Genomic DNA, 18455 nt, shown 5'->3' with positions numbered 1-18455 from the left:
CAATTCTTTCAGTGGCCGCTTTTCTCCTTAGTGCTATTTGCATCCGTGCCATAGTAAACATGCAACCACCTAGTGCATGTTTGCAAGACTTATTATATAGATTTTTCTGCTGTTCATTGCTAATTATAGTTGGCATAATGATATCATCATTTTCATTTCAGTGTATAAAGAAGTTGAAGAACGTGTTCATTCATTCCGTAAGATGTTACACCAGAAACTTTTGGAATTACCAAATTCTCTTGAAGAACAAAAAAAATTAATCAGGTGACTTATTCCCCTTTTTTTTTCCATTTTTTTTTCTTGTATTTTTTGTAAATAGATTTTACAAGACTTTTAAAGCAACAGAAAATGAAATTATGAAAAAATGTTTTAAATGAATGAAAAATGTTTTTCTTTTCTTATTGCATGCTTGTTGTTCTTTAAAATTAATTTGTCCCATATTACTGGACAAATATTGGAAGAATATCTGTCTCCTGATGAGTAAAATGAATTTTTCAAGCAGAACAGTTTTGTGCCATTTCCATATTCCCATTAAACATATAATGATTCTAAGCCGCTATTTCTGATGATACTCATTATTATCATTATTAACATTATTATTATTATTATTATTATTATTATTATTATTGGTATTAACCAACATGACAATTCAATAGATACCATTAGTTTTACTTGAAATTCACTATTTCAATTTTTGAATTTTGCTAAACGTAGAAGAACCAGCTTAAAGAGTCTTAAGAAGAACTTAAAATTAAGAGAACATTGCTTAATTAGTGTCTAATGACTATGGGTCAAATACAATGCAAACTTTTTTGAATTTTAAAATGGGAGGTTGTGCCAATATCATGCCACCTAAAAACCTTTTTAAATATTCCAAAAAAAATTGAAAGTTTGAATATTTATTAATTGATGTTTAATACCTACTAAAATTTTCCCCAAATTGGAGGTGTCTGAATTTTCATTAAAGGTTTTTCCCTGAGCTGGCCTCTGTCCTCCTTAAACTCTACAATAAATGCCTTGCCGAATCTTGCTTACCTGAAAGATGGAAAATTACCTCTGTGGTACCAGTGTTTAAAACTTCTAGTGAAAGAACTGATGTTCAAAATTATTGCCACATCAGCCTACTCTTGCTCTCCATTAAAATCTTTGAATCTTAATCAGTCTATCAATAAACTGCTATCTCGTTAATGCTAAGCTTCTTTTTCATTATTAGTATGGGTTTAGGCAAGCACATTCTCTAAATGCATATATCATACTTTGGGCAAGGCAGATGAAACTAGGGCAGTAGCGTTTGATATATCTAAAGCCTTAAGGCTGGGTTTGGCATGAAAGTCTTTTCAAGAAAATTAATTTGTACCATATTACTGGACAAATATTTAATATAATTAGATTCTTCCTAGCCAAAAGAAAGATTGAGGTTGATCTCGATGGTTGTACATCCAAGCAACGTGACAATAATATGGGTTATTGTTCTTGATTTTCATAAATGACCTTCCTCGTGAAATTGTCCTGCCTGTTTTCAGAGAAACTGTGTCTTCAGGCTGGATATTTATTGAAACCAAACTCGAGAATATTAAATTCTTTGTATACTCGACCCAAAGATGCAGTATTTCTGAAAAGAGACACTGCAGAAATATGTATGCACCTATGTAGCCAATAATGTTTGTATAAATAAACATATTGTAATCGAGCACTTTCTGATAAACAGGAGTTTCAGTGAATTTACATCTAGGAAACTAAAATTATAGAACCATATTATATATGTAGATACTTCTTGAAGATCATGTTTTCTGATGATGGTCATTATTTGACCGAAACACTAGTTTTGTTATTGTCGTAACCATGTAATTTGTTTACCTAAAATGAAATAAAGACATAACTTGCTCTTTTTATTGAGCACGATATCAATAATCCTGTTAAATTCATTGTTTTTTTTTTGTTTTTGGATATGTTTTAACCTGGAATTATATACATGTATTTTTGGTGTAATTTTGCAAGGTAGACAAAAAAAAATGTAGATATCAGAAAGAGGTTTACTATCAGCAGATCCAGCAACAACATCATTCTATAAAAGGAAATAATGTGGTTTGAACATAAGTTTCCATTTATTATTTTATTTATTAATTAAAAAAAAACATAAAAAGTTCTTTTTAAGGAAAAATCAAGAGAATGGCTATCAAAAGTATTGGCTGATCAGGTAAGAGTTGATGTTGGTATGTCACTCCTAACAACTGAAGAAATAGCCAAAAACAGTGATCACTAGAGGGTAATCTCCAAAAATACCGTTAGGGCTTACAACATGGCCGCCAGAAGAGTCAACAAAAATCTGCGAATAAAATATATAAAACTCGTAATTTCTGTTTTAAAGTGGGTTGTCAATTTTCTTTATGAAATATACTTCCAAAATAAACTATTACAGTCGTTTAAAACATAATAGAAGTATTATTTTTTATTTTTTAAAAACAATGTTTACAAAATGTCTACGAACGTGCGTAGACATTTTGTAAACATTGTTTTTAAAAAATAAAAAATAATACTTCTATTATGTTTTAAACGACTGTAATAGTTTATTTTGGAAGTATATTTCATAAAGAAAATTGACAACCCACTTTAAAACAGAAATTACGAGTTTTATATATTTTATTCGCAGATTTTTGTTGACTCTTCTGGCGGCCATGTTGTAAGCCCTAATGGTATTTTTGGAGATTACCCACTAGAGATATGACAACAGAATATTCTTTTCATTGTTTTGACTCTTGAATATATATCCGACACAGACAACCGAGAACAACATCACTCTATATAAAAGCATATAAGATATCAACGGATACACACTCGAGTCAAAACAATGAAAAGAATATGCTGTTGTCATAACCCTAATCTTGCCAACAGAATTAGATGAATTCAGAAACTATTAAAAGAGAATTGTTGGGAACTATCGAATAAAATATTCCACACAATTTAATCTCTATACTGATTTTGTATTAATAGTGTAAATGCTCTGTGAGATGTTTCTTTCTCATATATATGAAACAGTAGATGTGTGTGTCTGCCTGTAAATATTTAACCAATGAACTTTTAAACTACTGGTCACATAACACTGAAATCAACAGGAAGTAGTAATCATTAGGGCTGTGACAACAGAATATTCTTTTCATTCTCAAGTATATATTCGACACAATCAATCAACCAAGAACCACATCACTCTATATAAAAAGCATAACATATTAACGGATACACACCCGAGAGTGAAAACAATGAAAAGAATATGCTGTTATCATAGACCTAGTGATAAATGATGGAATTGCATTCTCAAGCAAAGTTAATCATGTTCTTACTAGATTGCACGTTCCATTAAAAATAACAGCGCAAAATGTATATTTTCTGAACTGAAAATTTTTTTTTTTAAATAAAATGTTTATATCACAATAAAATTTATTTCCATTCAAATAATAAACTATTTACATCACCAATTTTATTCACAGATATTTTTTTTTGTTTGTTTATAAATATTTTTTAATTTTTTAATGGAAATGATGTCATCCTTTCTTTATAACCATGTGCTTTCATTTTGTCGAAGATGTTAGCATAATAATGATAGTTCAAATTTTATTTTCAATGGTCAGGGACTTTTTGATATGAACCGAAATTCAAAAACCGACGTTTTTATCTGTACTTGAGAGACTAGGGGAGAGGTATTTCCAAGTGTCCTTTATAAATGCTTATATTATTGGACAGTATACTGGAAAAGAGGATAACCATTATCAGCCAACTCGTAGCGTGATATCACTCACAAGATCTCTTCTCACATTCTCTCCTAGCAGGTTTCTCTTTTCTTTATTATTAATCTAGTGAGAGATGTTCTCTTCTCTATGGCTACTTTCTCATAGAAGAGACATTGCTAGTCTTTCTCTGCTCCTTTCATAGCAGTTGCTGAACTGAGCATGGTAGGAACTTATTTTGCTTTTTGATTTGGGTTGTGATGGGGGAGGGGGGGTAGAAGTCCTAAATTTTATATTTTTTCCAAAGCGAAATAAGTCTAATGGATAATGGATTTTTTTTTTTTTAAACATTTTTCTTATACAAAGTGAAGTTTATAACAGACAAATATAAAGTTATCTCCCTTTGTAGAAAAAATGGTGACTATACACAAATAAATTTAATCAAATGAATTATTCTATTGGTGGAATTAACTTGAATGTTACATTTTATTGTTAAGATGGACTGATGTTCAACAGAATAAAATGACTATTCACAATTAAATATTGATTTTGTAGAATCGAACATTTCAAGGAGAAAAAAAAATTGACTGACTTTACTGTATAGAAGAAGAGAAAGATATAAGAATAAAATATATTATTTGCATTAAAGCATTTTAAGAGGTTTTTTTTTTTTGTTTTTTTTTTTACTCTTTCTTACAGGTATTTGGTGAACTTGGAATCTGGAGGTGACCCTGCATGGGAATGCTTGACTAATCAACAAAAATGGCTTATGACAATGTTGTCTCGTTGTAGAGATGAACACATTATTGAAGGTTTGTCTTTTTTTTATTATTAATCTACTAGCAGGACCTGTTAACCAGCGTTGCCCAGTGGAAGCATATCCACCCTCCACGTAAAAAAGTAAAGGGCAGTTGTTGTTGTTGGTGGCCACCCCAAACCTCCCCATGTTAAGAACGGTTTTCAGAATAGGCCCACCTCCCCCAATCTTCCCATTGTTAAAAAGGCTGCCGGGATAGACACCCCCCCCCCAATTCCGCAAGTGAATTACAGTGCAGAATGCAGGTATTCATATCTTGAAAAGTATCTGTCTATGCCAAATATAAATGACCTTATAACTTATTAAACTTGTTATTCTCAAGGAAATTGAGGAGTTTGATATGATTTTAAAAAATTATCCCACTCTGCCAAAATAAAAATTTACAAACAAAAAACATAGAAGCAGTAAAATGTAAAAAATTGTACAAGTCAAAACATTAAAAAAAAAAAAAAAAAAAAAAAAAAAACAGTCCCCCTCCCTCCCAGAAAATAGGTTCCCGTAAGCTGGTCTATGCATTATTTCCCCCGTCTCCTCTCCATAAATGAAGATTTGGCGGATGGTGTGAAAATTTACCCCCTCCCCTAAAGTGAATAACTTGTAAATGGTGTTTTTATTTAACGTTTGTTGTTGGTAGTGGTCAATGTTTGTTACTTTCAAAGTATATAAGGAAAAACACACACAATCGTGGTATCGAGAGATAGAGAAAGAACGTCTTGTTTGTTTGTTTGTTTGTTTATTTATTTATTTTAATTTTGTTTACTTGTCTCCCCATGAGGGCAGAATTAGACATGAGGAGGCCGTTTTTTAATGTGTGTGTGATAAACTAGCTCCCCAAGAACGGACATGATTTCACTTAATTTGATTGCGATATCCATTAAAAAAAAAAAAAATGGGGAAAAAGCTACTTGATTAGATTAAGTGTAATTTTTATTTCGGAGACCGGCATTCCATAACGGATAAGTACAATATAACTTTTAATCGACAATTTAGAGAATGAGAATTACAGCTTGCAGCCAATAAGAAAGTGGTGAATAATGTCCTCTTCTCTTCCCTACGGCATTTCTTTTTCTCAAAAGAGATGTTGCTAGTCTTTTTCTGCTCTATGGTTATTTTCATGGTAGGTGCTTAACAGAACATCAGTAAAACATTCACAGCAAAAACTCTTCTAGCTGCAACCAATATAAATAATTTTGCTTCCTTCCTTTGTGTACCTAAAACAAAATGTAACTTCCATGAACAAAGTTTTTTTCCTTAGAAATACCCATCTATGAACACAATACCACAGGGCTGTTCCCCAGCCAACTAAAACATAGTCGTTTTCAAGTTCAATGTAAACAAATTCTTGTTGAACCGTCCTCTTAAAAGATCGAATTCTGATCAGTTTCAACCTTTTTTATCAGTCTTGCGTCACCATCTACTTGAAAAACTCATTAACCTTTATGCTCAACTGGCATTTGTGCCTTAATAAGTGATGACTTGTTGATAAAAACATCCTGATTATGATAAAAAGTTTAAATCATTAGATTTGAGGAGACTAGAGTGTTTACTTTTGGCAGCCTCGTAACTCTTGATCCCCTATTTTTTTATTTTGTCTTTATTTCAAGACTTTCTGAAGATGATTGATTTTAAGAAATAACATACAAGTACAATATTTGAAAATATCTGGTGCATATATATATATATATATATATATATATATATATATATATATATATATATAACTGTCATCTTGTCTGGGTCATTTTGACATTGGCTTTTCTATTCTAAAATAACCTCAATCATTTTTTTGTTTTTTTTCTTTTTCTTCGCTCATTCTCCCAAAATCAGCCCAGCCTTGACAGTCATTTTAAATTCTTTTTTCTACGCACATCTTCCTCTTAATAATATCATTTAAACTCATTCCCTTTTCCTTGCCCCCATTTGTGAATTATTCCACGGATTTCTGCCTTTTGGATTACTTTGGACCATCTTCCAATTACGCGATTCCCTTGGATTTTACTTGTGGAAATGGAAACTTAACCAACTTTTTTGGATTTTATTTGATATTTTACCCTTCACCAGACTATCCATTCACATGTAATCACTTTTTTCTTCACCATATTCCTGTGCTTCACTATTTGCTACCAATGACTTACTTGTAGTTTCATCAAATACTTTTGCAAAATCCGATCCCGCATTTTGCTAAATCCTACTCTCTGATGAGAAGGAAAGTATTTCTTTGAAACTCCGCGGATTAAGGATTATCCACTTATTTTGTGCTTTCTTTTTTAAAATTAAATATGTTTTTAGCTCTTTTTCAAACTGTTTTTTAACATGTTTTATTAACTACTTGTTCTTATGCATATATATATATATATATATATATATATATATTATTATTATTCATTTTATTACAGTAGATGTATCAGTATGAGAAATTTGAATCTAATAACAATGTTTTAACGACTTTACAACTTAATTCCCCACTTCTACTATATTGTAATTATTTTCATGAAATATACTGCATTTTTTTTTTTTCTTCAATTACTTAATTTTTATACTCTATTTTTTTTGTTCCCTCTTCTTTTTGATTTGTGTTTCAGGCAAGAAAATCAAAAAACAAGAAGTTGACTCTCCAATTCAAAGGAAGACTTGCCCAATGTCTCCACGCCAAACAGGATATACTCCAAGTAAGTAACTTTTTAAATATTCATTCGTTTGACTTGCGAGACCCAGTGAAAATTTCATGGTAGGTTTCATCTTTTGAATAAAATTTTTTTGAAAGGTCCAAATACTATGAAATGTAAGAATTTTACATCTATAAGTTCATGTTATAAAGAATATCGGTTTCAGGATAGATAAAATTATTTCCATGAATAGGACAGTTTTGCACCACTTTTATCTTCCCTTCACAAGGATTAAAATATAATGCTACTTAAACTTATGTCTAGAATCCTTATTCCAATTTTGATTTATATATTTTATTTTGACAAGAAAAATGTTGACAAAACACAATTAGGCACAAGGCTAATCAAAAAATGGGGAGGGGGAGTCTATGGTCATCCTTGTCACTGTACCTTTGTGGACTAAGCTAATCCTAGCTAGAGTTCTCAGTCGCTATAACACCACATTCACACCAGGGGTCATCCTACTTAAGATTTCCAAATCTATTTGGTGTGTGTGTGGGGGGGGGGGGCAATTTTGATTGAAATTTATTACATGATTTTTATTTTAGAAAATGGCTAAAATTTAACGTTCAGCTTAAAGGGACCTTAAAGAGAAATTGAAATTATAGGAATCTTTTTAAATTGGTGTTTAAACTCTATGGATAAGATTTAATGCAAATCTGAAATGTTTCACTTTACAAATGAAAGTTTGTACCCCTATTATGGCCCCTAAAATTCTTTAAAATACTTTAAAAAAAAAAAAAAAATTGAAAAGTGGGGGAATATTTATTTATATTTGCTACCTATTGTTAAAATTTCACAAAAAGCAAATGTTTATAAATTTTCCTGTATTTCCGCCCCCTTTTTGCTTCCTTTACATAAAACTAAATATTTGGACCCTTTTTATGCCTAGCAGCCGTGTTCCATTTTGACCCCTTTTTGCCTAACAGCTGTGTTCCAAAATTAACGGTCGGTTAATTAGTTTAAGAATGAATCCCATATGTACATTTATAAACAAATATACATACCTGACTTTATATAAATAGCACAATGTAACACGTGTAAGGCATTTTTAGAAAAAAGATAGGCATTCACCCATAAGTAAAATAATTAAAAATGCAAAAAATAATAAAAAATAAAGAATAACCATGATTGTGGAATGATTCTGGAATGTTGCTCACTGGTGTGTGTGTATATATATATATATATATATATATAAAAATGTAAAGTTGGTTCGTTCTAAACGAATAAAACCATATTTCTACGTTACCAATTTATTTGAAATTTTCAGACAACCCATTTTTAGAGTCGAGGTATGTTTTTATGTTATTAAAATACATTTACCTCGCAAATTATTAAAATTAAAATATTAAATAAAATAAATATATTTTTTTAACCGTTTCTGCGAATCTGTTCTGTTGATAAAACTGAACTTCCGGTTCGATTCATTTCACAGCCCCGAATTGACGAAAGATTTCATTTTCTGTTAACTCGATAAGTAAAAAAAAACAAAAAAACTTACTGATGCAGAGAGTGATCCGTGCTGAAATAATAATGTTATTATTTAAAAAACCATTCTTAACATGGGGAATGGAGGGTGTTTTGTACATATTCTGTACTTAAACCTTACAATGTAATAAAAACATCATAAAACTTTAATTAAACGTGGAAAACGATTTTTTAAAAATAGCGCGGATCACTCTCTGCATTAGCACATAAAAAAAATAAAAATAAAAAAATAATCCCATATTTTAAAAATTTAAATTCATTTATGTACTTACCAATTTTTTAATTTTATTTATGTTAAGGCTTTTCACTCATGAAACATTACATTTTAATTGTTTAGTTTATTTTCACGGCATTGTTTACATAAAAAAGTTTGTTTTATTTTTTCTAAACTGTTTCATTTTTACGACATGCCTCAACGTATTATAAACACCCTAACCCCCCCCCCATGTTAAAAAAAAACGCCCTTCCATAAACCTCGAAAGCCGTTCTTAATATGGGGAGGTTGAGGGTGTTCATTCCGAAAGTTTTAACATGGGCAAGTTAGAGTGTTTATAATATGCTGGGGCGAGTCGTAAAATTAACGAAGTTGCTATCTATTATTTATTGCAAAAATTGCTTGAAATTTATATATTTTACAAAAAAAATTACATTTTGGTACTCCTTGAGCGTTGAGTTCCATGGCGACCAGTAGAAAAAAATAATAGTGTCTCTCTTAGTCTCCCACCCCACCCCGCACGTAACATTTTATTTACTGACGTTGCCGTAACTAAACGATTATTTGTCACATTTACAAACATTTATTTATTTTGAAAAAAGTTTTACTTTTTATGAATATTAAAAGAAAAATGGGTACTCATGCAGAGAGTGATCCATGCTGAAATAATAACGTTATTATTTAAAAAGCCATTCTTAACATGGGGAGGGGAGGGTGTTTTGTACCTATTCTGTACTTTATTTAACCTTGCAATGGAATAAAAAAAAAACACGATTTAAAAAATAGCGCGGATCACTCTCTTACTAAACATTTATTAATAATTTCTCACTTTTACAAACATTTGATTTTAAATTTCTTTTTAAATGACGACTTTTATCGACTTTTTTTTTTTAAATATCCCCCCCACCCCCCAAATGGTGTTTATTCCTAAATCCGTTGTTAACATGGAGAGGTTGAGGGTGTTTATTCGGAAAGCCGTTCTTAACATTTGTGAAGGTGGACCTAATGTAAAAAAATAAATAAATAAATTAAAAAAAAAAAAAACTAAATCATTTACTGATAACTTCTCACTTTTACAAATATTTTTTAATTTACATGCGCGGATGAACAAATTGTTGAATAGTGCGAAAACAAAACGTTTTTGTAATAAACTTCGGGATAATTTTTTGGGTAAATATTTACATTTAGGTACACCTCCACAATTTTCTTTTTTAAATGACGACTTTTATTGATAAATAAATTTACTTCTCCGCAACTTTTATTGATAAATAAATCTACTTCTCTGCCATGGGCACTGAACCCCTCCTTTTTTTTTTTAAAATAGTATTTTCGGGTGGGTATGCTGACAACAAATATCAGTTAAATTTTGCAAATAGCCCCCCCCCCCCTCCAAAAGTGGTGTTTATTCCGGAAGCTGTTCTTAAGATGAGGAGGTTGGGGGGGGGGGATTATAGGGTGGACCTAATCTAAAAAAAAACAAAAAAAAAAGTTTTTTATGCGCACATAAGCAACTATTTTTTTATTGACTTTTTTTTTTTACTTTTTTATTTAAAAATTAGTAAATTTCAATGAATAGAATAATAAATCATTTATCATTAATATGTGTTTTTGGTTTTGTGTTGAATGAAACTGTTTTTTTCATTACAACAATAATGAACCGATTTAAATCTTCCGGCATGCGTTTAAGGGTTACGAAATTATCAATAAATCGTTTAGTTACTAAGCCAACGTCAGTAAATAAAAAAAATGTTACGTGCGCATGCATTAGCCTTGACTAGGGGGTCTAAGGGAGCGACCATTAAATAATTATGCTGGTCGCCATGGAACTCAATGCCCAAGGAGTACCTAAAGTGGCACTTATACACTTAGGTTATCGTGCTATTTTTTAAAATAGTATTTTCCTGTTAAATTCAAATTTTACAATATGTTTTTCTTTTATTAATTTGTTAAGTGAAAGTTCAGATAACCCGGTCGGTTTCTAATGCGAGGAAAATCTAACCCCCCCCCCCAAAAAAAAAGAGGTACTCTGGATAATAACAAAACATTAAAATTGCCTCAGTCTCGAAAGATTTCTTCTCTACTGAACGAGGAAAAAAACGGTGAAGTGTAGTTCACCTTCTGTTTCTCTCCCCCTCTGTCTTCCTCTCTTAATATCTCTCTCTATCCATCTCTCCCTTTCCCTCTCTCAATCTATCTTTCTCTCTATATCACCCTCTCCATCTCTCTTTGAGCCCCTTTCTCTCTCTAACTCCCTCTATCTTTCTCCTTTCCTCTGTTTCATCCCTCTCTGTTTCTAACTCTCTCCCTCTCTCTGTTTATCTATCAATCCCTTTATCTCACTATCTCCTTCTCGTTCTCTATTTTCCTCTCACTGTCTCTTTTCTATCTATATATCTTCCTCTCTATCTGTCCATCTCTAATCCCTCATCCTATTTTAGTCTCCTAAATTAATTACAGTGAATAAGGCATTGTCAAAACATGGATAAATCCTATTTTAGTCACCTAATTTACTGACTGTGAGAATAGAAGTTATTTGGAAACTACTGCTACCTTGAACAGCACCAGAACTGGTAAAACCTTTCTAATTAAATTGATTTTGGCAGCCATTTGGTAACAAAATGACATAGCCTTAGCCCTTGCTGCATGAGGAATACCTGCGACCTTGCTGCCAAGTAGAATTATTTATTCTACTTTAAAACATTCAATTTTTCAAAAATCTCATGTTCGACATCTCCAAAACATCCAATATGGGGAAAAATATTGCAAAAATGCAAACTTATTGTTTAGGATGAATGCACAATGGTACACAAAAAATCACTTGAGGCTCTTGGTCGATCCTTGCAAGATTTGCATGGCAATGTCAGACCATTTGGGAATGCAGTAATATTGCTTGCAGGAGATTTCAGACAAATGTTACCTGTTATTCTTCAATCAACACCAGCAGATGAAATAAATGCTTGCCTCAAATACTCTACCTTTTTGTTCCATGTGAAGACATTAAACTTAACTCAAAATATGCATGTCCAGTTGCAGACTGTTCGATCCGCACAAAAACTTTTGCATCACTTGTGGGAAATTGGGTACGAAAAAGTGCCAGCTGATCAGAGTTAAGGGCAAAATTCTTTGACTTTTAACTTCTGTAATTTCTGTAATTTTATTCCATCAAAAGAATAGTTTAAAAGGTTTTTGCAGATATTCAAATTATAAGAATTCCATTTGACTGAATGAATGAGCTATTCTTGCAGGTCAATACAAAGATGCCCATGAACTTAACGCTATAATTAAATGTAAAATTCCAAGTGAGGTAGTCAAATACAAATCCATCGACACTGTTGTGAAAGCAGATAAAGTGGTTAATTATCCAACAGTTATATTTGCCAGGGATGCCACCGCATGTACTGCAACTGAAATTTGGTGTACTAATTATCATGTTGTGAAATATAAACCAATCCAAGCTTTGCAATGGCACATAGCTTGCAGTAAAAAAAAATTAACAAACAATATCATAGAAACAACAATCTTAACAGGACCTTTCACAGATGAATATATCTTCATTCCATGCATTCCTATGATTCCACTGGATACATCATTACACTTTAGCAAATTACACTTTCCAATTTTATTGTCATTTGCAATAACCATCAACAAAGCACAGGGAACAATCTTTACAATTGTGGGCCTTACAGTTATACACTGACTGTTTTTTCACATGGACAATTTATGTTACATATTCAAGAGTCACCAAACCGGAAAATCTCTATATTAGCTAAGAAAATGGAACAACAAAATGGAAATTTAAACCTATAAGAAACATGCTTTTTCTCATTTTAGAACTTTTTCCATTGCGCCAATTTGAGCCACAGCAACGCGTGGCAGGGTACAGCTAGTATATATATATATATATATATATATATATATATATATATATATATATATATATATGCTAGGTGCAATAAGTATTCGATACAAAGCAAAAAGTTGATTTATTTTTATTACACAAAAAAATAACAAAGTGCCATTCTAATGTATTTTTGTATGATAAATACAAATCTCGTATTAAAAATCATATGTAATTACGCATTCACTAAATAATTACATAAATGCCATATTTAAGGTTCCAAAAGTATCCAACACAAAGAAAAAATAGTATTAATTTTTAGTAATACAACCTTTACTCGCCATAACAGCTTCCAAACGTCTGGGATATATCCTTACAAGATTGTAACAAATATTAACTGGAATTTTATCCCGCTCTTCTTGGCAGATTCGTTTAAGTTCTGTCAGATTCCTCGGATCTCTTTTGTACCATAAACTTCAACTCTCACCACAGATTTTCAATTATGTTGAGGTCAGGTGATTAACTTGGCCCTTCTAATACATTTATTTCCTTCTGAAACTATGCATTAGTTGCCTTAGCCAGGTGCTTGGATCGTTGTCCTGCTGGAATATCCAACCATTAGGCAAGTTCAAATCCTCTGCAGACTTCGAGAGATTATCAAGTATAGCCCAGTACATTTGAGAATTCATTTTCCCTTCTATGATGTGAAGTTTTCCAGGGCTGGCTGAAGAGAAACAACCCCAAACCATTATACTCCCACCTCCAAACTTCACTGTAGGGATAGCATTTTTGGGGTCAAACGCTGAGTTCTTCTCTCTTCAGGCATGACTTACACTATTTTGACCAAATAATTCAATTTTCGTTTTGTCTGACCATAATAGTTTATCCCAAAACTTGAAGGTTTCTCCAAATGTTCCTTGGCAATTTTAAGATGATTCTTGACATGAATCGGTTTTAACAAAGGAGTTTTTCTTGGTTTCCACAATTGGACTCCTTTCTTTCGACGCACTCTCCTAATTGTATTCTTGCATACACGTGACCCAAATGCTTCTAATGTTTTCTGGAGTTCAGAACGAATTATAAATAGAAATAAAAAATGTAATTGACTGTTAAAAAGCAGTTGTTTTAAAAATTTAATAAAATTTAATAAAAAATTCTTTTAAATATATTTTTTTTTAAACTTATTTTAATAATCGTTTTATTTTGTTTCATTTTGTTTTTGTCATTACTTTGAAGAAAAGACATTTCATTAATTATTTGTTTTTATTATTTTCTAATTCAATGAGTGTATTCATTTTACTATTACATATGCTTTTATATATATATATATATATATATATATTACATATGCTTTTATTTATTTATATATATATATATATATATATATATATATATATATATATATATATATATATAGTATTTTGGGTAAAAAGAGTATTTTCAGTCAATTTGTATCTGGGGGTTACAATTCTTAACTTCAATTTTCATAGGCAACACTGAGACATGAGTCCTGTTAGTTTATTAAAAAGAGATAGAAATGTAATTGTGTGAAAAATTTAAATTTAAAAAAAAAATGTTCAAAACTTATTTGGTTATGGTCAAGATTAGGTACTGGAATTCAATTCCAGTTGTTGCTTTACAGATAGGAAGACGGTATTGGGACAGAAAGTGTTTTTCATGATAATTCACATAAGAAAATCAAATGCTTTTAATTGAATTTTTCTGGTATCTTTTGTTTGTATTATTATTATTATTATTATTATTCATCGGACTACTGTTCTCATCTTGAGTGTGATTTTCACAACGTTTCGGTTGATGTAACCACCGACTTTCTTCAGGTGTATCTTGTTGAACTCCGGGATTTGGACGGAATTTCGAGCAGAACCCTTTATTTACTTCCCAGGGGTAGCATGCTCTTGTTCTGTCAGCCATAATACGAATAACCAATCCTCATTTCAAAAATTCAGAAACGTCATATCTTTTGTTTGTTAAATTACAAGGTGAAAGTACAGACTTGTTAACAAAGCTCACCCCTCATGTTAAGCATAGCTTTCTAAATAATATTATTTCAGCACAGTATGTTTTTAACAAAAACAGTTTATAATGAACTATATTTAAAAATGGTTCATGAGTTTTACCATAACCTCACGTTATCTGAGAGGAACATAATCAGAAGGGACATTTTCTACATTGTCACTGTCTTCCTATCTTCAAAGCTGCAACCGGAACTGAATTTCAACACCTTATCTTGAACATAATCGGTTTAATGATCACTTTATTTTATTTGCATATTTTTTTTTTTTCTTTTTTCATCTTTTACAGCCAAATCGTCCGGACAAAGTTCCAACCAAGACCAATCAGCAGGTAAACATTTTTTTGTTCCATCCAAGCAGGACACAGTGGAGGTTTATCGCCCAGTTAGGACTGATACCATATTTGTTTAATTGCAATGGTCTTTATTAAAGTGGTGGAAAGATTCAATAGCAACAAAAAAAATCTTATCGACCAATCTTTTGTCTTATCTATCATCATCTATGTCTGGAAGACATGTTCAATGAGGCTAGTTCATTGTTGGATGTTTGGCCAATGCATCAACAGTGTCCGAACTGCTGTTTTTCACCAAAACTTCAATCTGTGTTGTTGCAGAAACATCTTTGATGATTTGGACATGCAACCGGTCACTCAGAGGAAGAATTTATGTAATCCTCTCTACATTTCTTCTGGAATGGCACAAGCATATCTGTGAACAGCTGAGGACCTGGGCATCAAGGATCATGATAGAATTGTGATTGGTTAACCATCTTGTGCAAGCTAATTCAAGATCTCTGTGGTTTAGTTTTGTTGTTTCGTTTTATGGCATATCAACCTTTTTTCAGATTATTTAATGCTGAATCTAGTCATTTTGGTAAAAGTTTTATGCTTCAAGCAAAAAAAATAACATCAATGTTTGCATTTTTAGTCAGGAATTTGGTATCTTTAGACAACCTTATCTTGTAGCACCAAACTGTGGTTTCAGATTTAATGCAGGACAGAAAAGTCAACTCAACCCAACTGGAGTGAACACCATTTCAACAACAACTTATAAATCTGTAGAATTCATTTCCCACAGGCTTTATTTATCTAATTTTTGTTTTAATTTTTTTTCCTTATAGAAAAAATTGAATTCACAAGCATTTTGATTTTTTTGATGTCTGTTATCGCCATAGTTTCTTTATGTTTTTGCTGTTTTATTTGGCCTTCTGCTAGATGTTTTTTTTTTTTATCCAGTAATCTTGAATCCAATGTTATTGGTGTGCAGCAACATTGTATGCGGATGTGTAAAAATAATGTAAAAAAAAAAATTTTTTTTTTAAATTCCACATAAGGCTATAGTAAGGAGAAATTGGAAAATTCCATTAAAAGTTAAGATAAGAATCTGTCTGTTGCTTGTACAGATAGGAAGTCACCAGTGACACATAGATGAGTCGAGATATTTTATAAAAAAATATGTTAACTGTAGTAATTATATGACTTAAATAGGATTAAAACTGTTCTTGGTTAAATCTTTTCTTATCTTGTCCATTTCTTTTTCCACAATTTTTGTACTTTTCTTTTTAAACCTTTTTCTTTTGTTCTTTTGTCTGTCATCTTCATCTATTTCATCTGTTATCTTTTATTTATTTTTGCTTTCATCTTATTATTTTCGTTTCATCTTATTATTTTCGTTTCATCTTTTTATTTTCATTTCATCTTTTTATTTTCGTTTCATCTTATTATTTTCCTTTCATCTTTTTATTTTCCTTTCATCTTTTTATTTTCGTTTCATCTTATTTTTCTTTCATCTTTTATTTATTTTTTGTTTCATCTTTTATTTATTTTCGTTTCATCTTATTTTCTTTTTCATCTTTTATTTATTTTCCTTTTCATCTTTTATTTATTTTCCTTTCATCTTATTTATTTTCCTTTTCATCTTTTATTTATTTTCCTTTTCATCTTTTATTTATTTTCCTTTTCATCTTTTATTTATTTTCCTTTTCATCTTTTATTTATTTTCCTTTCATCTTTTATTTATTTTCCTTTTCATCTTTTATTTATTTTCCTTTTCATCTTTTATTTATTTTCCTTTTCATCTTTTATTTATTTTCCTTTTCATCTTTTATTTATTTTCCTTTTCATCTTTTATTTATTTTCCTTTCATCTTATTTATTTTCCTTTTCATCTTTTATTTATTTTCCTTTTCATCTTTTATTTATTTTCCTTTTCATCTTTTATTTATTTTCCTTTTCATCTTTTATTTATTTTTCTTTTCATCTTTTATTTATTTTTCTTTTCATCTTTTATTTATTTTTCTTTTCATCTTTTATTTATTTTCCTTTTCATCTTTTATTTATTTTCCTTTCATCTTTATCTTTTATTTTCTTTTACTTTTGATTTTATCTAAACATCTATCAGGTATTTAATGCATCCAAACTTAATAAGATTCTCTGTCCACTAACGAACCTGCCACACTTCATCAATCAGTCTCTTGCTCTATGATGCATAAGTTTTAAATAGCATTTTCATCATTAGACACACAGATTGAATGAGGGTATTTTAGAAATATCTGTTCTTGTCTTTGTCTTTTTTTATCTTCTTGATTTCTTGCATATCAAAATATTTATATTTTTTCCTATTTCTAAATTTCAGCGATGCGATTTAAGACACCACAGAAAGTTTTATTTGTTGAAGAATTGAACGATATTGTAACAGAAAACTTCCCCGATTTTTGGAAGTTGGGTCATGCCTATTTTGCAGGCAGCCTACTTCACAAAGAAGTAAGTACAACCAAAATATTTCCATCTTCATTTTTTGGAATGAAGAGTTATTTTTATCATTTTTCAACTATGTTTCGGACGATGTATAAATATGAAAGAACTGATTTACCTTGTTACCGCTTTGGGTAGCACTATGCCGGAAATAAGGAAGTACTTTAGCTGACTATAATCAAATGAATTATTACAAAATGAAACCATCCTATATTATTTTTTAATCGGAATTCATTATTGATGATGGCAGGCTTTGGGTAGTATTGAAACCAGAGGCTTACTTGGGCAAAATGTGGTGAGACAACAACAACTATGGAAGGCAGTAATTGCTAAGGATGCAGTTAGGAGATTCGGAGTTCCTATCCCGTCACGGTTACAACCTGATGAAGGCCAGAGGAATAGTTGACCGAAACGTGAAACAATAACTAAGAGATCAGGATAATAGTCCGCAAATAAATAAATTAATAAATAATACTCATCTCAATAATAAATTCCAATTAAAACAATATATATACCATTTGATACGGACCCGACCATGGAAGATCAGATAATAAACAAACATGGATGTATGAGACCAAAAAATTCAACCTTGATCACCTTTTGGGGCCCGTGGCGCAATGAATAGACATGTCGAATCTCTATGGTTCCAGGTGAGAATTGTCTGAAGATAGCAGTATCAATCCTACCCAAAGCCAGTTAGAGGAACATGGTGAGACGACAAAATGTGGTGAGACGACAACAACTATAGAAGATAGTAATTAAGGGTGCAGTTAAGAGATTCGGAGTTCCTATCCCGTTACAATTACCACCTGATGAAGACTAGAGGAATAGTTGGTTGAAACGTTGTGAAACAACAACTAAGAAAGATGAAGATAATAGTCCGCAATCAATTAATGAAACCATCTTGTCAGCAAAAACCGTACAAT

At 31.0% G+C, this 18455-nt stretch overlaps 1 protein-coding gene across 2 annotated transcripts in view; it reads left to right on the top strand.

Moving 5' to 3' along the window:
* LOC145277943 (exocyst complex component 2-like) overlaps positions 1–18455 on the top strand; it is a 164473-nt gene that overhangs the window by 53318 nt on the left and 92700 nt on the right. For both annotated transcript variants that reach the window (XM_080130027.1, XM_080130028.1), the window contains exons 11-15: positions 162–264; positions 4422–4534; positions 7122–7208; positions 15068–15109; positions 17411–17538. In XM_080130027.1, coding sequence (XP_079986153.1) covers positions 162–264; positions 4422–4534; positions 7122–7208; positions 15068–15109; positions 17411–17538 — 473 coding nt within the window. The remainder of the gene's footprint in view (positions 1–161; positions 265–4421; positions 4535–7121; positions 7209–15067; positions 15110–17410; positions 17539–18455) is intronic.

The sequence above is a fragment of the Euprymna scolopes genome, chromosome 6, assembly GCF_053919585.1.
Source record: "Euprymna scolopes isolate OS-2025 chromosome 6, ASM5391958v1, whole genome shotgun sequence".
Classification (NCBI taxonomy): domain Eukaryota; kingdom Metazoa; phylum Mollusca; class Cephalopoda; order Sepiida; family Sepiolidae; genus Euprymna; species Euprymna scolopes.
The sequence above is the reverse complement of the archived record's forward strand: the minus strand, read 5'-3'. Positions and strand labels throughout refer to the sequence as shown.